This window comes from Pimephales promelas, chromosome 24 (genome assembly GCF_988280905.1).
Source record: "Pimephales promelas chromosome 24, fPimPro1.hap1.1, whole genome shotgun sequence".
Classification (NCBI taxonomy): domain Eukaryota; kingdom Metazoa; phylum Chordata; class Actinopteri; order Cypriniformes; family Leuciscidae; genus Pimephales; species Pimephales promelas.
Genome location: NC_142792.1, coordinates 17,506,600 through 17,527,500, shown reverse-complemented (window position 1 = coordinate 17,527,500; position 20,901 = coordinate 17,506,600). Strand labels below are relative to the sequence as shown.

The following is a 20,901-nucleotide window of genomic DNA, read 5'->3' as shown; positions in this document are numbered from 1 at the left end:
GCTATATAATCTTTATGCTTTTGTAAAACATATAAAAAAATACATAAAAATAATCATTATAATTATATAATAATTAAATAAAAATTATAACATTTAGATATTTTGTATTTTCCATAAATTTAAAAATATTTTTTTAAGCTTTTCTTTAGGATCCCACAACATTCCAATACACACTAAAATTCGTAAGGTTGGAAAAAACTTTTTACAGATCTTATAATGTCTGACTCAAAACGCATATGTAACGTTACACATGAGTATGTTTAGAGTTTATCAGAGAGTTCACTGATGATTATTTAAAGCAGGGTCTCTGCACTTATTACTATGAATGAGACACTCACCCGAAACTGCCGTCTTGCCTTTCTTCTTTTTCTTCTTCTTCTTCTTGGCGGGATCAGCTTCGTCTCGTTCCGCCGCGTGCCCGTTGAGGATCACCGTGTCCATGCTTGGCGGTACCGGTACCGGGCTCGGGCTCACCGACACCGGCTGCAGCTGCTCGATTCCGTTCGCCTCCATGATTCATGCGGACGCGAGTGGAGAGACTGGGACCGGTGCATTGTGGGAGGAGCGGAGAAAACCTGCCGAATCAGCTGAGTGAGTGACGAAATTACAAGCGAAGAATAAGCTCATTAATGTTAATTAGGTCACGCTGTCGAGAGCCTCCAGAAAAGTTACCTCATTCATATTAATGAGCACTTCCGTTCGTTAATTGGCCAGCTGACAAGCACGTTCTACCTCTTGGCCAATCAGATAGACCCAACGGGCAAACGTCACTTTAAATGATACATATTCATGACCAGGAGTTTGTAGCGAGCAGAATATTAATGAAGGAAACCCATTCAGAGAAAATGTTTGACAACGTACAGGTTTATTTTTAAATGTTTGAAGTATCTATTCATATTCTTAAAGTAGCTATAATGTTAGAGTTTTTGAGAAATCATGAGATTCGTACCTTAATAGAATTTATTCATGTGCCGTTTAGACTAAACGGCAATAATTGTTGTAGCAATAATGTTTCAATACAGTTTGTTTGATCATAAGATAAAAATATATTATTAATATTATTGTCTCACCTTCGTGAGATTTACACAAAAGGTCCAGTAAAGAACATGGTGTACTAAACGGTTTAATACACCATGTTCTTTACTGAACCTTTTGTGTTAATCTCACTAAGGTGAGACAATAATATTAATAATATATCTTTATCTTATGATCATTCAAACTGTATTGAAACATTATTCCTCCAGATCTCATAATATTGTCCAGTAGATGGCAGAATCTGATGCATGTATTTCTTACCTAGATGTACAGCAATACTTTAAAGTGATAGTTCACCCAAACATGTTGTTCCAAACCTTTTATGAATTTCTTTTAAATTAAGTTATTTTAAATAATGTTTGTAACCAGACAGTTGAGGAAAAATATACTATGGAAGTCATTTTTTCTTTAAAACGTCTTCTTTTGAAATAAATTCATACAGGTTTGGAAGAACATTTTTGGATGAACTATCCCTTTAAATGAGTACAGAAGTCTATTCTTAGTGTGAAACTGCATGAAATCAGCAAAGACAAACACATACTGTATGTACATGTACTTTATTTCACAAATTAAAAATGCAAGATTGCCACTTTTGGAGTAAGGGGGGGGGAAAAAAAGGCAAAACTGGTGTTGAGTGATGACAAACACAAAGACAGTCTCAGCCATGACCAAGACGATTGTTTGCGAGTCTTGATGTCATGCATATATGCATGGGGGGAAATTAATTACGGACGTTAGACATAAAAACATTCAATTCACACACAAACGTTGTTATATCTGGGGTTTTGCTCTCTGGCCTCATCAACATAGCCATTGACATTCTAAGTCATATTAAAACATTTAACTGTAGTTGTAAAGTGCAACGGTCCATACAAGGGAAACGTGTTTAAGGCAAGTTAAATTGTAGGAGTTAAAATTGGGTTTAACGTAAAACCGGGTTGATCATTACTTGAGAAAATCTATAAATCAGTATTTGTTGCTTTAATAAGGATCTAACAAAAGGGGTTTTATGTGAAGTGTTCAACAAGATGCTGGACTGAAAAACTCAAGAATCTTCTGTAAACAAAAAGGAAATCCAATCACAGTCAATTTCAGGCTGTTACAAGTGTATACATTTCAAAACCTTTAAAATGTCCGACAGTTTCAGGTCAATGCTTCAAAGTTTGAGAGCATACCAGCTGCAATTCAGTAGGACGTCAGTATTACCTTTGCTTTTTGTAACAAAAGGTCATATTTCACCCCAAAATCAAAATATGTATAGAGAAAACGATTTTTTATTTGCGGCACCATTAAGATTTGTGTATATTTACCCAAATTCTCATTACCGTAATGCGACAAATATCTCTTTGTCATTACCGCAATCCAAAATAAGTAAAGCTGTTATTAGTGTAATGGGGAACATTTTTAATTGTTCCGCATTAAAAAATATATTCTCATTACTTGAATTAAGAAAAATGATCAATAGTGTAAATAAAAAGAACAATAACTTCTCAATTTCGCAATAAAGAAAATAAATTCCGGTACACTCTTTCTTTCTTTCTAGAATTTGTCATCACCATACTGCAGAAAAGATGCATACATTGCTGATAATAAAATATAGTATATTTAAATTTAGAATATATTGGAATTATTTTCTGCATTGTGGTAACAAGAAGTTATGTTTCTACAATACACTAAGTACAACTATTTGTTTTGCATTACGGTAATGATTTATTGAGGGGAAATGTCTTAAAATTGTCATAAAAATCACAAAATCTAATAAAAAGACTTAATTTTCATATTGTAAATTTTTTCTTTCTATAATTTTGGGGTCAAATATGACCCGTACGTGTTCTTGATGTGCAGTTACGACCCAATATAACTGACTTTTTAGGCATTTTAAGAACTTAAATTCTTTATTTTGTGTGAATAAAACTGGGACGACCAAGGACATGTAGTTGTGTTTAAGTTTTGATTCTGTTATTTTGAGTACTAGCGTGTGCCAGTCTGTACCTGAGGCCTGTCATGAGGAGAGTGGAACACATGGAACATAAAATCCTCAACACACACACACTCTAAAACAGAAACGCACACACACCAGTTACATCCAATGATGTCTGTGTCCTGAAATCAAGCTCAATAAATACGAACAAAAAGATGACAATAAATATCCTCCTTGTTCAGTCCTCCTCGGTTTCTCTCGTCTGCTGTGATGTCACTTCCCCTTCCTCCTCCGAGTCCCCGTAGGTGCATTCCTGCATGTGTGTGAACGTATGCGAGCGAGCTGCTACTTGGGCGGCCAGTGCGGAGCTGAAACTGATCGCTTGCGAGCCATGCAGTTCAGTCAATCTGTCGATCACAGAGAGGGTGGGCACTCGGGGTGTGAGTGGGTGTGTCCCGTCATGCTCGTCGTCTACGAGTCCGTCTGATTGGAAGAGATGCGTTTCCTCTGCGGTCTCTTCACTGGCGTCTTTAGCTGCCCCGGTTACATCAGAATCTCCACAGCAAAACTCAGTCACAGAATCTTCCGCCCCACTCCGGATTTCAGTCCGCGGCTCGCTTTCATCCTCCTCTCCTTGTCGGGACACGTGGTTGCCTGTGGTGGTCATGGACTCCACTGAAACATGCGGCTCTAAAGAGTTCGTGTCCGTTTCTGATGTGTCCTTAGCAAACGGAGCCAGAGCAGCTAGAAAGACACAAAACACATTGGAAGAGGATTTAGTGCTGGGAAAGACAAAAAAAAAAAGGTACATGTAACTGAGAGTAGTTTAGATAAGCTAAGCTAACTTCGCTAAAAATCTTGGCAATCTTACCTCAAGTATCACTTTTATTTGAAAGCCATTCAAAACGTAACTGTGTATAACAAATAACTTATTTTTCAAGCAAAATATTAGCATCTCAAACATTTAATTATATAAAAGGTGACATTTTAAAAGGAAATTTAACGTTTTGAACCCGTTCACTGAAATGAAACGTTAGTGAACGGTTCTTATGACAGAGAGGAATATTATAATATAGCTAAACATTAATTTCAGTTGTGCCATGCGTGTGTTTGCGCATTTAGTACCCTGATCACTGAACAGCAGAAGCTTGCGCTTGTCTCTCTCTCCGTCTGACGTTCGGATTCCCAGGACGGATTTCAGCTCGAGTAAAACGCGTCTCGACTCCTCGCGTTCATGACGTTGGCGTTCCTGTTCCCATGGCGACAGCATGTCCACGGCCCCTCTCCACTCCGTCTCAGAGTCCGAGTCCGACACGTAGGCTTCCAGTTCCTGGCCAAGAAAAGCAACTTTAGAAATCCCATCTATAACCTCAAAACTCATTGTTTATGAATATCGCTGCATATCCGCTCATAACAAACATTGAAATCTTGCTTCGTTCAACAAATTACATCTGTGAAATTCTGACTTACAAACAATAAGTTAATTACCGGTAACTAGATTTAGACAAAAACATGAGTGGTCCTTTTGTTTGTCACGGGTCGATAAGAAATAAGATCTGTCCACAACCAAGAAAATGAGGTCTTATTAAAATAAAATGCATGTGCCAAAGTTTGACTACAAACGTAGTCTTTGTATTCATGTTGGTTGGTAATAACTAAATAATTAAATGATAATAATTAAATATATGTCAAGGTACTACATGAATTAATTCATAACTCAATCAAATACGATTCAGAAAATAATATAGTATTTTTTTTTAAATAATAAAAAAAAAATACCAAAATACTTATTCTTTTGAATAATTTAATGAATTATTTGTTCAGTTTTTTCTTCATTATGATATCAGGACAGCAGTATCGAAAAATTGATAAAAACAATCATAGAGGTGCATTGTATTTCCTTGTATGTATGAATTGCATTTTAATTCTATAGATAAAACATACAAACACAGGTACCTGTTCCTCAGGGACAGGGTCTCTGTCCTGTATGTGTGTAATAGGGGCGGCAGGAGGGAGATCTGGGGCATCTGTTTCCTCTGGCCGATCCGAACTCTCTGAGGAACACACACAAATACACAGTATCCTGCTAATGTGTCCTTTCAGCACACAGGACAAATTCAGTTTCTAGATTCATGAAGCACTAGCATTAATGGGAATCAAATGTCACTTGTTCTGCCCAATTACAGACAAAATGGCACATTTTATAAATCTGCACTACTGTTTTAAAAAAGAAAGTTGAAAGAAACAAATAGTGTGAGAGTTTAGGCATCACATTATAAATCTACATTATGAAATATTCCAAAAAAAGGTGTTTAAATTAGGAAATAAAGTCAAGGATTCAATCTATTACGTAATATATGACAAATAAATGACTGATTTTGGTATATATGGATAAAAATGGAAAATCAATGGCTTTTAATATCATATTAATACTTTATTCACTTTCCTATTTTGTATCTGCTGCAAACTGTGCTTCCTTCAGAAAAAAATAGCTGCTGCTGTTGTTGTTGTTTGGCTGAAAGAACCGCACAGCTGAACTTTGACCTCCCTACAGTTTAAGCCCCAGCCCCGAGGAGGGTCATCATATGAAGCTGGGGAACAATGACGTCATCTACTTGTGCATAATGGCCTAATTCTGTAAAGGACATTACCCACCACATCCCTCTCTCCATTTTTTTACCCTACTACTTCCCTAAAGATCCCTAAAATAACTAAAGGGAGGGAAATCAGTCGAATAAGGAACTCTAAAAATACTCCTAAGACACAGGCTGTTATCACACAAAGCCTGACGCACCAATTATAATGGTGAGGACGTCATTTCGAAAGCTTGTACACACAAATGTGGCCATGCCTTTTTCTCTATACTGTAACCAGATGGTGCTAATTTTCTTCAAAAAAGATTTTTTTTCTGAAGGCCTAGACTCTATATTAAACTAAAATACTGCATTAATATTTTTTTGAAGAAAATAATATATATAGAGAAAATAATCTATATTTTTCTATGGCAAAAATAAACCATAAATATTGCATAAATATTAATAGATTCATTTAAATTGTCTCAAAATACTAAACTAAAAGGAATAAATATTATAGAACAAAAATAAATTGCATTGGTTTTACTGGGATGGAGGAAGTTTCATTTTTAGGTGTCCGGTCACTTTTGACCGGGAAGATAACAAGTGTGACTCCGAAACAAAGAGCACCTGAGGGTTAAAGTTGTAGAAACAAGACTTGAGTCTTGAAACTAAATAATTCGATGAATAACCGCATCTCTGCCATAATACCATGGGTGCACCGTGGTGCATAAACATTATATCGAACACTTATCAAGCTTTTGTTATAATTATATCAAGGAAAATTATATTGTGATAATTACCTTAATAGTTTTAGAGCACACCCCTAATACACGATACCATACATTTTCAGAAAAACGACTAAATGAAACTAACAAAATAGTGGTTCATTTAAATTCCAACGGAGCGGCGCAGCTGCAGAGTGCTGTGATTGGTGGAGAGGGTGACCTCTGACCTGGGGGGCTGGAGACCCGTCGTAGCATGCGGTCGACCTGCGCGAGTGTGTCGTCCCAGCAGCAGGTGCTGGCCTGCATGTGTGGCTGCAGCAGCTGCAGACGCTCTCTCAGCTCCTGATATCCCGCGCACGTCATCTCCTCCGTCTCTTTCGCGACCATTAACTTTTCCAAATCGTCCTCCAGAATTATGACCCTAGGAGAAATTCAACCATTAAGATAAAATAGTGTGTTAACCAGTTTTTTTTTTTTCAGTGTGAAAATGAAATGAGTAAATCAATTAAATGCCATTGTGTCAGATGATCTTATATTTTATAATTTTATTATATTCATATTTTAAAGTAAATGATTAATTTCACCAATTGTCATTTCAAATAATTCTAAAAAATACAATAATATATAAAAAAGAAAAGAAAGTAATCCATACTCGTTTAGGAGTGTTTTCAGGTGTAGTTGTAAACTGCGGACAGACGTGTGCAGAGAGTTGAGCTCTCTGCACTTCTGTTGAGCCCGTCCGTTTCTTCCCGCGGGGAGCGACTGGTGCTGCGTCTCGAAGTAGCGGTGGAAATCGAAGCTGCGCTGCAGATCACCAAGGCAACTGGCTAGGGTGTGATGGAGGGAGTCAGTGATCAAAGGGACGCTGCTGTACGTGAGGGGGCGGGGCCTGGAGTCTAGCTCCTCCCTCCCCGGAGACAGCAGCAGAGCCAATCGCCGGAAAAACTCGGAGCTCTGCCCGACCCACAGCTGGAACAACGTCTGCAAACCAATCAATATTTACTTTAGGAGAATCATGTGTTGTGTTATTTAGAACAGCAATATATTGGTCGTAAGGTCGTTATGATTTTTTTCAAAGCTATGAAATTGGTTTCATGGGCCTGTTATGTATCCGAAACATGCAGTGGAATAGATTTTTCCCTCTACTTTATGTCCAGACTCACAGAAATCACAGCAAAAAAAAACAAAAAAAAAAACTTTGATTTCTTTGTCAGTTCTTTTAAACACTCAAATTCAATCATTTAATTCAAATAATAGCTCAATGTCATGAATCAAAAATATTCATGGAAGTCCCAGCATACCATTTAATGTCATTTTAAATGTTTCATGAAAAATATATGTAGGTAAATATTGGTATTTATCAATGTATTTATTTATTTAAATGTATTTATTTATTTAAATTCATTTATTAAATATTTATTAAATAAAAAAAAATATTGCTACTCATCAACACATACAAATAATAATAGTATGTATTTATATATATATATATATGTGTGTGTGTGTGTGTGTGTGTGTATTTGTCTTTATTGACTGAAAAAACCTGCCTCTATTTATTTATTTAAATTTATTTATTAAAAAAATAAAAAATATTTCTACTTATCAACACATACAAATAATAATAGTATGTATTTATATATATATATATATATATATATGTGTGTGTGTTTGTCTTTATTGACTGAAAAAAAATGCCTCCATTTATTTAAATTTATTTATGAAATATTTATTAAATAAAAAAAATATTGCTACTCATCAACACATACAAATAATAATAGTATGTATTTATATATATACGTGTGTGTGTGTGTGTGTGTGCGTTTGTCTTTATTGACTGGAAAAACCTGCCTCTATTTATTTATTTAAATTTATTTATTTAAAAAATTTAAAATATTGCTACTTATCAACACATACAAATAATAATAGTATGTATATATATATATATATATATATATATATATATATATATATGTGTGTGTATGTGTGTGTGTGTGTGTTTGTCTTTATTGACTAAAAAAAACTGCCTCTATTATTTTAAATGCATGTTTACTATAATATATACTTGGTAACAACTGTTGTTTTGTCCAAATTGGGTATAAAAATTTGTATAAAAAGCGTTTTGACAAATTGATTATATTAATAGAATAAATATTGTAATTTGAATCATTACTGTGCTTTTAAATTTTTCATGAAAATATATATATGCATGCATGTTGTGTTTTATTGTTATACTGCTAAAAAAAAAATCACTTTTCACAAATTTCATAAGTAAATAATCAAAATAAGTTTGCAAAAAAAAAATTAAGATTACAATCTTTACAAGATAAATATGGCCAAAACACAGAAAAATTCTGAGCTATAGGTTGAGCTATATTGCCCAGTCCGACTAAACACTAAAAAGTTTCTATACCTTGAGTGCAGGAAGGCTGAAATCATTGGTCAGTTCTTGTGCTTGCTCATCAGAAAGATGCTCCACCCCCAAACCGAGACCGAGCTCTCTGATTGGCACGGTGGACACGTAGTTCGTGACATTGTCAATCTCTGAGTTCAGTGGAAATGTAAAACACAGTCAAGGACTTAACCACTAAGAATCCAAGTGAATTAAACATTAAGAAAGCGTAATATAAAAGCAACTGATCGCTGCGATGCTGCTGGATCAGGATATGATTTGAGCATAATGCACGTGGCGAGGCGGGAGGCTCGGAACGCGCAGCGAAGACTCTGATAGGCTGCTTTCCGTAGACCAATCAGCTGCTGACTCCGAAGATGCCCCGCCCTGTTGAAGGGACAGGCGCCACTCACCCTGTCGAGTAAACTTGACAAGTGAAATGTGATCCAACTGTGCAGACGTCCGAGAACCATCATGGCAGACACACATCACATAGAACACATAATACTACCTAACTAGACTAACACTATGAAACAAAAATGACACAAATATCGACAAACTAATACACCAACACCGCCAATCAAAAGTGTGAGGTCAGTACGATTTGTTCAAGTTTTTGAAAAAACTATCTCATAATCAGAAATATAGTAAGAGACTAATTAAACTTAGTAATTAGTAAATATAAAATTGTGAAATATTACATATTAATCTAAAATAAGTTCAATTTAATTGGATGGCAAAGCTCCAACCCTGATCCAACTCACCTGCCTGTAGTTTTCAAGCAGAGATGATCATATTATTGTAAGATATAAGGGTTTGTAACATGTGTTTTGATAACCAATCACATGACTGCTTTGGGCTGTCGATTCATTAAATGATCAGCCATTTCCTCACAAAAGCGGTTCATTCAGCGTAGTGATGCTTTTGACATCCGTGTAAAAAAAAAACTAAAAAAACAACAGCCTTCTTTCTTTCCTCGTGAGCTGCAGCGTTAGCAGACGGCGTGCTTTTTCCGGCTAAGGTTGCAGGCTTGCCTTCAAGTGGGTTTGTTTCTACTTATCCTGAAGACATTGGTTAGCTTGTTCAGGTGTGTTTGATCAGGGTTGGAGCTGAACTCTGCATGAAAGTGGATCTCGAGGGCCAGCCCTGAGAACCCCTGATTTAAAAAGTACAAGGGTTCATTTGTGTTTATCTTATTGACCTCAAACTTTTGAACAGAAGAATTAATACACAAAACACAGACAGTATCGAGTGACAGACAAATCATATTCAACATGCATAGCATACATTATTAAATCTATATTTAAACACACAAACAGACATATAGAGGAAATGAGCTCTCACATGCAGGATATAGTGTAGAAAATACAAATTATGAAGGCACAAACAATGAATCAAACTAGTTTTACTCTGGACCTAAAATTAACACTTGTCGAGCATTTAATGCGAGTAAAAATCACCAATGGCGACTGTAAGTGCAGTATGTGTACAGTTTATATCATTACACTGGATCCGTGTGTGCATTAGGTCTTAAAGTGACAGTATCCTAATAATCCTACTGCTGTCTGCTAACATTTTTAATGTTCATTTATCAAATAATGGACAACGAAAAGAAAACAAATTACCCTCAGCTCCTAACAGAACAACTTTTGTACCTTTAATAAGGATTAATCAGTTTAATTTATATAGTGAAGACTATGCAGTAAATGTCTGTACCTGAAAACCTAAAAAAAACTACATGAAAAGCAGTGTTTGTTTACTTGTCTTTAATAATTTTTCAATTTATATTAGTAACACAAGCAGTTTTAGCTGTTATATCGAAATTGTAATTTTTACTAGCATCAAACATTTTGATGTCATAACTGCATGTTTTTGCAAGGTACATTTTCTTAAGTCGCTGGCCATTGGCAGGATTAGCAAAAAGTTAGTTTAAGGCCCTGGTTTTACTTATTTAAATTCACAGTGCATTTTTAATATTATCAGTTTTTTTTTTTTTTATATTATCAGACATAAAATGATGAGACTCAAGCTCATAATTGAACTAAAAATTGAACATTCAAAAATAAATAGATAATGAGTCCTGCGAAATGGAACTGCTTCTCCCAAGCATGTAATAGGACTTTTTTTACTTTAAAAATAAATCAAATGTATATATATATATATATATATATATATATATACAGTATATATTTATTTATTAGGGCTGTGCAAAAATTAATTGCAATTAATCCCATCCAAAATAAAAGTTTGTGTTTACATAATATATTTGTGTGTGCTGTATATAATTATTTTGTATATATAAATACACACACATGCATGTATATATTTAAGAAAATGTGTTATTCATATATAAAATATTTATATTTATATAATATAGATTATGTATTTATATATATATATATATATATATATATATAGAATTTAAGTGCAAATAATTCTTAAATATATACATGCATGCATAGGTATTTATATATTAAAAATAATTATATACAGCACACACAATTATATTATTAAACACAGACTTTTATTTTGGATGCGATTAATCGCAATTAATTTTTGCACAGCCCTAATATATATATATATATATATATATATATATACTGTATATATATATATATATATATATATATACTGTATATTATGGTTTCTAAAATACTTTTTCCTATTTCAGGTTAATGTCCACACTGTAGAGTCAACTATGAATACTCCATTCTTAAATACGTGTTTTGCTCTATTTGTTTGACCGATCATAGACGGGAGTGTTTGGGAAAGCTATTTCAAGAAAAAGATTTACAGAAATTGCACAATTCAGCTTTAAACAACTATAAAACTGCATTACATGCACAACACAAAGCATCAATTTCACATTTTCACACACAAAACAAAATCTAAAGACACTGTAGACATGAACAAACATGTGTGTGTGTGCTGTGAAACTTACAGTGTGAATCCTCGTGAGATGACCTCCGTCTCCTGCATGAGACGCAGAGATTTGCGAGAGAGACTGGTCAGCGCTCGGCTGTTGTTCACCAAACCCTCCAGCTGGACGGCCAGAGACTGGACGCGGCGCTGAAGAACCGCCTTGTGCCATAGAGACAGGCTGCGACAGGCACACATAACACACACCAGGATGGCACACAACCACAGAGCCAGCTCGTGGTCAGGGTACGAAAAGCGCAGGCCCAGCAGGACGGCTAGCAGCCCGACCAAAACGGACACATCCCTGGGACAGAGAAACACGTCAGTGACATATCGGCTTGATAACGAGGTTTTTGTTGGTATTGATGTGGCTGTGTACCATAGAGAGGGAGGCGAGAGGTAGCATGGCGCTGGGACGGCAGTGCTGGCACTGGGGCAGACAGTATCAGTGGAGCCCAGAGAGAGCACACTCGGATCCAGGAGCTCGATCAGCTCGATGTCCTCCTGCAACAGCACATCCTGAGACAACAGACAGCGCAGAGAATACTGGCGGAAGGCAGCGTCCTGCGGGAAAACAAACACAGCGGCTAAAAATCAATCTAATTATCGGATCAACACTGCCTTGCAGCAAAACTGGGATTCTGTGCTGTACACACAACACAACAAGATCCTAGTCTCTGAATTACTGAATTTGAAAATAATGTGATTAATATCAGTTAGATCCAATAGAGTTGGAATCATTTCAAAAGGGTAACTAAAAAGAAAGGGAACATTTTAAATATTTATATATTTTAAATACACTTTATAGTTATACAGAAATCAGTGTAATTCAGAAATGTATTTTCTTTATTAACAAACTTTATTAAGAAATGTGTCTTTATTTGTTATTTATAAACAACAAAAAATGGTTTATAATGTTTTATTATGAAATATAGTTTAAATATTAAAACAAAAATACATTTAGAATTAATTAGATAAAAAATATTTTTATACATGTTTAAAAATGATTTTAAAAGTAGATGAGTAAATATTACTTTAAAAAAAATCTTTATCTAAATCTTAAACATCTGCCAATTGCTTTTATTTTTTTATTGACATTTTTCTTCAATAAAAAAATAATATTTTAAAATTTAAACCATTCATTTTAAATCGTTAATTTTCTTTTTTTTTTTTTTTTTGATGTAAAACACATATCTAGATCTAGTGATCTTATTAAGTGCCTTCATACATAAACAACTGTTTTCCCACAAATATTATTGTGATTATGCATATTTTACACATGATTGAAATCCAGGTTGGTAAATTTACACACTGTCAAAACGCTGTAATAGTCCTGCTACTCTTTGACACTACTGAAGGAAAGACGAGCAGAGAGTTTCATTCTCACCAGCTGCTGCTCCTGCCAACGGGTGGCGCTGTCTCGATGCAGAGGACTCAGACTGCGCAGGGCATCAACCAGCCTCCAAACACCACCCTTCTGCAAAATACACACAGCACACTATAGATTGAAGAAGAAAACCAATGTAGGTCATACTGTCATTCAAAGCAGGTCAAGTTGCTAAATACTGAATAAGTAAATACGGGCGGTCATATGTTAATGAACCAATGAGGTTGTGATGTCCATTTTTAAAGGTCCCGTTCTCCATGTTTTTTTGAAGCTTTGATTGTGTTTACAGTGCGCAATATAACATTAGACTCATATTTAGCTTTATTAAAAGTCAGATGCTGGAGTTGTTTATCATGTCCTTTTGAGTAACATCCCACAGACCGACTATTGATTCCTGTCTGGGTCATGATGAATCACGATCGCACAAACCACATGTCTGGGAGGTTTATTATTTTAGCCTACACACTAAACATCCCGTCGTTAATTTGAAACAAAGACAGATTTGATATCTTAAAATCTCAGAAAAAGTGTGTAGTTTTGGGAAAGTATAGTGGTCATTCACGCTCAAACTGAGAGGTTTTCACTGTTTTGTCTTCCTTTCTTTCTTCATGTCTTTAGTATTCCACTGCTGTAGGACTCACATTCTAGATGCTTTGACTGTGTGTCAGACAACTGAAGAATAGAACGAGACTCTCTCTCTCTCTCTCTGTGAGTGTGTGTGTGTGTGTCGCCGCAAACTGGGAACGCAAACAGGGACAGCCTGAACCGTGTAAACTTAAGACAATATGATGCTCTCTGTGAAAACTTTACAAACAAATGATAAAATAAAGTGTGTACGTACACACAAACTAAATTGTATTCAGCCAAAGGAATGAGCTCTGTTGTGGGATTTCATCACATTCCCAAACAAGACTGGATAATTCTTCAGTCATTCATCACTTCCAGTTCCTGAGGTGACCATGAGACCGGCCTTCACCGTTTCACACTGATGGCTGTTGTGACGGGATCCAAACACACTTGATTTTTCCAAATCATTTTTTTTTAGAGTGAAACACTTATGTAACTGAGACTAGGGAGACTCTTTCACTTTGTAAGAATTTAACAAAAAAAAATATATTTTGAGGTACAATAAAATATGTATTTTATATATATTTTAACGCTAGGATTCTGGTTAAAAGTGAACATGAAAGATGTAACAGTTTGTGAATAAAATAAATGACATTTTGAATCTTTTGAATGTGTAAAAATATAAATGATAAATAGAGTCCTCGCTACAACTATAATGATAACGGCACAGAGAAACGATATCGCTGGAATCACTTTCACAGCGTTTTTTTTTCCAGCTAAGGAACGATAAAAACATTGACAGCCAATCAGAATCCATCCTGCTGTTACAAGCGTGAGCATTTAAAGTGACAGTGCATGCGCTTAGAATAAACAGAACGATGTTGTCTGCTAGTGTGGATGCTAATATAGTTATCTTTATAATTATCGTTCTTGTTGTGATCGGGCCTTTAGTCTTTTGTTTAGACAATTAAAAGAATTAGTAACATATAAAGGTGAAAACTAATTAGTAAAATTTAAGTATTTCACACAGGGAATATGATTTATTTTTCAAGCGCTATACAATTGCCAACAATAACAATCTAACTTTTTCTATTAAATTTAATAATATGATCAAGAATTTCTCATTATAACTCTGTTATATATACATATAAACATGTTTTTAATTTGTAGTAGTTATGGGTTATGAATGAAAATAAATAAATAAATAGTATACTTGTATAATATTTAACTGTATTTTTTATTAAATACATATTATGCATAGCTTTCTTGGACTAAATAAAAATTCTGTCACAATTTACTCAATTTTAACCCTGTGGGTTCAGTTCTAAAACACAAAAGGAAAAGATTTAATGCTAACACTTTACAATAAGGTTCATTAGTTAACTACATTAGTTAGCATGAACTAATGATGAACAGCGCTTATACAGCATTTATTAATGTTTGTAAACGTTAATTTCAATATTTACTAATACTTTATAAAAATCTTCTTAACATTAGTTAATGTGCTGTGAACTAACATGAACAAAGAATGAACAGCTTTATTTTTATTAACTAGCATCAACGAAGATTAACAAATACTGTTATAAATGTATTGCTCATGGCTAGTTCATGTTAGTTAATACATTAACTAATGAACCTTATTGTAAAGTGTTACCGATTTAATGAACTAGCTGTCAGTTAAAAAAAAAAAGCATCATAAAAACATTTTAAAAGTACTCTAAGTCTTCAGAAGCTAAACAATAACTAACTATGTGAAAGAAGCTAAATCAAATCGCTATTATATTATATTGTTTGCACTTTTTTCCCACTTTCATTTGATGGAAAAGCGCAGGATGAACATTCTGCTAAACAACTTCTTCAGTGTTCAATGGAATTCAAGGGTTTGGAACGGAGAATAAAATAATAACAACATAATTGTTATAACTTATTGGATACAGAATATTCAGTATTGGATCAGTCTCTTTCAATTTCAATGTGCGTTTCAAAAGCTGTGTTGGTTACGAAACAACAATTCAGATTAGCATTTAATCCGCTTCTTTCGTTTAACACTACTCAGACGAGGGTCTTTAGAGATTGTAGTCTGCTACCGTACGGTTTGCGTATTGGAGAAATAAGTGCTGACACTAACTTTGTGAGACGGGGGGATATCCTGAGGAAACGGTGCCTCCTCTCCACCAGCGCCGGACTCCTCCTCCTGAGAAACGGGAGAACATGCCTCAAAATCTGTGTGTCCTAGATCCTGCAAGTACTGGAACAGCGGAGAGTTCTGGAGGGGTGAGAAAGAGACAGCTCTAAATAAACATGAGTCAATGACAACTGAGGATGTCCAAGAAAGACTCTTCTTTACTTTGGCTTTTGAAGAACATGTACACATTTTTCAACCGAAGTTTCTGAAAAATGTCAATCGGTGCAAACATCACGTAAAAAATACGATTTTAAATACATCCTGAATATGTGAACATATAAAGCATTTTCAAACTTTTTTTTTTTATTATTTAATGTGTTTGAATCATCAATATGGCGTTTTATATGAGATATTCTGTTTGACTGCCTGAACTAACCTAAAATGTACAATAAGATGACTTTTAAAAAAAATATTTAATGACCTAGGTCCTAGTAGAGCCAGACCGATATATCGGCCGATATTAGGCATTTTTCAAACTATCGGTATCGGCAGTTATAATGGCCGATAAATGAATATTTCAAAAATAAAATAAAAAACGAACGAAACTCGCTTGAACCATGTCATGAGTGTTGGAGTTGTATAGTTTGTCCACCAGAGGGCACTCTACACAGTCCCTGTTGGCAAAACTCATTGAGTTGGTCACGTCACGAGACATACATTGCTTGAATAACAATTAAAAGAACATCCCCATCAGTTCTCTTAACTCAAATAAGCAGGACACAATTTGTGACTATCATGTCCAGTTTTGCTGTTGTTAAATAAGCCGAGAGTGAAGCGGAATTAGCTAGTAATAGTTACGTAACAATGTGACTGAAGTATTTCTTTAATAACGCGTGACAGCTATAGCAATGAGACGCATCATCTCTCCTTGGCCTGACAATGTACGTTTTACTATTTGTTGCGCGTTTCTGAAATAATAATTTTTTTAAAATATCGGCCGATATATCGGAATATCGGATTTTAAAACCAATACAATTTTTTATATCGTATCGGACTTCAAAATCCTTTATCGGTCGAGCTATAAAACATGTTCATTTTCAATGTATTCTAATTCTTATGAAATAACAATTCTAATAAATTACGCCAATATCAAGAATATTTTAATTCCAGCAATTTTTCATCATCGCAATCTCATGACAAGTACACCACATACCAAATTCTTTCTCGCATGGCATTTATTTTCACAGGACACAAACTTTGATTTGACAAAGATTTTCCAAATCATTTTATTTTAGCCTAAAACTTAAAGTTGAGGGCGGGACAACCTGTCACTCACATGACATCACAGCAATAACAAACTACAACCATCCAATCATCTCCCGATTAACAAAATCATGCCCTACATTTTTTCTTGTTTGAGAAGCATTTAACTCGGACATACGTCACAATAGGGAAGAACTTCCATTTCATGCGGAGTCGGACACACACATTTATTTATATACTGTATATAAAATTCAGGACTGGTGAATTTTACATGGAAGAAACACACTTCGATGAACAAACAAGTAAAAACCATACAGAAGAGGAAGGGAGGAGAGCGAAAGAAAGAGGAGTCATGATTCCGATATCTCTCTCAGGAAGTTACGGGTTGTGCTCTCCCAAAAGAGAAACACCAGAAACGACATGCTTTCCTGCCCTTTTCCTCACTTACCTCTCGCACATCTCTCGCTCTAGTCTTAGATCTTCTCAAACGTAACATCGCTCAACGAACACTCTCACAGGTCCCAATTCGCAAGCAGAGATCCAGAATCACTGGCTCATTTCCACTGCTTAGCATTGCCACTGGATTTGAGTTGCTAAAGAGGTTTAAAATTCTCATATTCTTATTTCGGTCAAATCCTTCAGTGAGGTAGCCCGCCACCCGTCATGAACTTTGGATCTTTTTGCTCTAAAGCTCATTTGCAGTGAGAGGAATCGGTCGGCGGGTGTTCATTGATGTGAGAGAGCAGCTCAATTGGCCTGAGGCGAAAGACACAATTTTAGGTCACCAAATGAGAGCAAAGTGAATCAGACTGTTTTTGTTTTGAAGTCTGGATCGTACGTGATGATATTATATACAACAGATACAACGCTTTAAAAGCATGACCCAAGTCTGGCCAGCCAACAACTGTCCAAAATACACATAACAGGAGGATTTCCGCAAATTCTGACCAATTCACTTCCACAGCCTTTCCCAGTCGTTCACATGTTTGTTTGTTTGTTTGGTTTTATGTAGAAATTTCTTGATGATGAAATAAGGGTCAGCAGCATAAAGGCAAAAAAGTACATTAACTATTGAAATACTCAATAAGATGTTATTGACCCCCCCATTTTCCATGGGTACCCATGAACCCAGAAGTAAACATATAAAACTGGAAGTTAAGGGATAATTCTGTCATAATTTACTCACCCTCAGAACTTGTATGATTTATTTCTTCTGAATAAAAAGTATAACAGTTGTTGTTTTTTTATTCTCAAATTATAATATTTTGTGCGCTACTATGATGGGAATTTCTGGAATTTTACATTTTAAAATTGATATTTGTATATACTGGTGTGTGTGTATGATTATGATATCATCTTATAAATATCATCATCTCTTAACAAGACCACATATTTTTATGAATATATGATGAATCAATATGTATAATTTCAATGGATAATGTCTAAATATAGTGTACAACAGGTGATCATTGTTACAAAACAAATATTTACAGTCTTACTCCAGAATTATTCCCTATATAACTGTTTGCTCAACTGTAATGTATTCTAACAAACAGATGAAATGAAAATAGGTCTAATATCTAGACCAAAGCATGTGACAGCATGGTTTCCCTGGTGGTTGATCTGACATTCCCAATCCTGACTCCTAAAGGCGGATCATGAACACACATGCTTTGATGCACAATGCTCTTAATTCAATTTAAAGAGACTAAAACCAAACAGACCACGTATACAGAGAAAAAAAAAAGAAACTGTCTACATTTACAGTCTGGCTGTGTAAGGTACCTTCCTAAACTGTGTCTCAAAACACTTATATTGACAGCATTTTCAAACACCATATAGTAACCAATGAGCTACACCCATTGACTGCATTTTAGGGGAATTTTAGTAACAAAATATAGTGAACTTCCTTCTTAGACAACATTTTTGGACACCAATATCTAAATCCTTATTGAACTGCCAATCTAGATAGCATTCTTAGCCATCATAAAGTACCTGCCTACCTAGACATCATTGCAACCTAACTTAGTGCTTGACCCGCCTATGATGCCCAAAAATGCTATGTAAGTAGTTAGTCAGCTCACTACAGTCTCTGACGCTATGTTCATACAACATTTACGTCTCCTAACATGTTGTAATATATGAAAAAATGAGACAGGCCTACTTTACAGACTTAATTAACCCCAAAGTGCTTAATAAGCATCTTCAAGTCATTGTAGAGGTGTATGGGTAGGAGTGTTATACGTGCTAAGTGCAGGCTGCTAACTGCACATCATCTATCACAGACATTAGAGCAGCTGTTGTATGTCTGGATGAGAGACTTACCTCGAACACAACTTCTTCATCAAAATCCTCAGTCATAGCTCTCCGCCATATGTGTTCATCAGTTGCGCATGCTGGGATGGAAATTACAGGAGAGGTCTGTGTAGCTTCTGCTGAATGCGCAGAGACATGCCATGACTTGAACTACAATTCCCATGATTCATAGCTCGTCTTCTTCTTCTTCTATTTGACGACGGTTCGCAAAATGTAGGCCTACTTTACGACATCCACTGGGCTGTTGGTATTGACTTTATTGTTCAAGGGATATGGTTCACCCGAAAATGAAAACATCAAGAAAAGTCTGTTCACTCGACTGGCCATTTTTTGAAGCGCCTCCTGGCAGCTATTTTAGATTGAAAACTGCAAGCAGAACTCACAATTAAATAAAATATTTCAAAACAGCAACCAAATCTGAGATGAACTGCCCCATAACGTTGTTTCTTATGTTCAAATAGCGTTAAAAAAAAAAAAGCTTGTTTTTCAGACTAGACCAGCCAAGCAATACGCACGTGCAGTCCTAAACCCGGGTCTCAGGTTTCTATGGGAACCGGTGTTGTGCCTAATTTCGACCCCCTGCCAAATTATTACCCCCCTCGTTGAAGTCAGTACCTGATTGCCTAATCCCAACCCCGCCCCTAATCTTAACCCCTCCCCCACAACTAATCCTAAACCTACCAATACTAGGGGGGTAATAATTTGGCGGGGGTCGAAATTCGGCACAACACCTGTTCTAACGGCAGCTGCAGTGACGCAATGCCTTCACCAAAAAGAGGCTGAGGTTGACAACATTTTCATTTTTGTGTTAACTATCACGATTTTACAACATTAATTGTTACTTCCAATATGAGGGGGAAAATGTTGTGGTTTTAAAAACATTTCCCGAAAGCCCTTATTTTAATTTATATCTCTTTTTTTATTTTATATAGAAATCACGTGTTGTATTGATTTATTTCGTTTTCATTATTTATTTAAATCGTATTAATACTATGTATGTTGGGTTTGTATTTTATTTGTAATTTGTGTGTATTGTTATTCATTAACATCACAACATGTTTTTAATATAAAAAAAATTATATTTAGTATTTCAAAACAACTACTGACTGATAACTACTGTTGTGCAATCTTGACAATAAAATAGCCCAGTAAATTGGATTATTCGAATTATTATGAAAATGTTATAATATAGACTGAATTAACTGTTCTCAAACATATAGCCAATTAATTCCATGTTCCCCAATGAGGAATAATAATTATTTTCTGTATGTTTTAACTTTAACATGTCAGAAATATCCCACTACATCTATTTTGTATTCTTGCCACAGACCGCATTATCAAGACCATCTACTTTCTATTCATAACCCTCAATAAGTGGATGTTCGATTCGCAAAAGAATTGTTCTTTGGAATCGGATCTGAATCTGTGGAACTGAATCGCTCGCTTTTTGCCTTGAATTCGGCTTATGTTTAAATGAATATGAACTATTAATGAGCTACTGTAAATAGAGATAGCCACGTTGCTAAAACATTTACCATATTTGGTTGTTGTGGTCGTGAAATGCACATTTTCTTGTTTGCAAGGAGCATTTTAGGCTTAAATTATAATGTGGTTAAAACCAAACAATGTATATTTTGAGAAAACATAACCATTAAGGTGACATAATCAAACACATCAT

At 35.2% G+C, this 20,901-nt stretch overlaps 2 protein-coding genes across 3 annotated transcripts in view; both read right to left on the bottom strand.

Annotated features, from left to right (window-relative positions):
- metap2a (methionyl aminopeptidase 2a) overlaps nucleotides 1-590 on the bottom strand; it is a 10,826-nt gene extending 10,236 nt beyond the window's left edge. The window contains exon 1 of the mRNA XM_039667605.2: nucleotides 339-590. Coding sequence (XP_039523539.2) covers nucleotides 339-513 — 175 coding nt within the window. The 5' untranslated portion in view covers nucleotides 514-590. The remainder of the gene's footprint in view (nucleotides 1-338) is intronic.
- Nucleotides 591-1,575: 985 nt separating this feature from the next.
- Nucleotides 1,576-19,759, bottom strand: vezt (vezatin, adherens junctions transmembrane protein). 2 transcript variants are annotated; one of them, XM_089126726.1, is made up of 12 exons: nucleotides 19,233-19,759; nucleotides 15,648-15,785; nucleotides 12,953-13,042; nucleotides 11,945-12,129; nucleotides 11,588-11,869; nucleotides 8,924-9,072; nucleotides 8,668-8,816; nucleotides 6,910-7,238; nucleotides 6,485-6,678; nucleotides 4,913-5,010; nucleotides 4,082-4,286; nucleotides 1,576-3,700 (listed from the first exon to the last, which is right to left on the bottom strand). In XM_089126726.1, the coding sequence occupies exons 1-12, from the start codon at nucleotides 19,266-19,268 to the stop codon at nucleotides 3,195-3,197; spliced, it is 2,361 nt and encodes a 786-aa protein (XP_088982852.1). In that variant the 5' UTR covers nucleotides 19,269-19,759; the 3' UTR covers nucleotides 1,576-3,194. The 2 variants fall into 2 exon arrangements, with proteins under 2 accessions (XP_088982852.1, XP_088982853.1); XM_089126727.1 differs by having other exon boundaries at nucleotides 8,924-9,060.
- Between the last annotated feature and the right edge of the window lie 1,142 nt (nucleotides 19,760-20,901).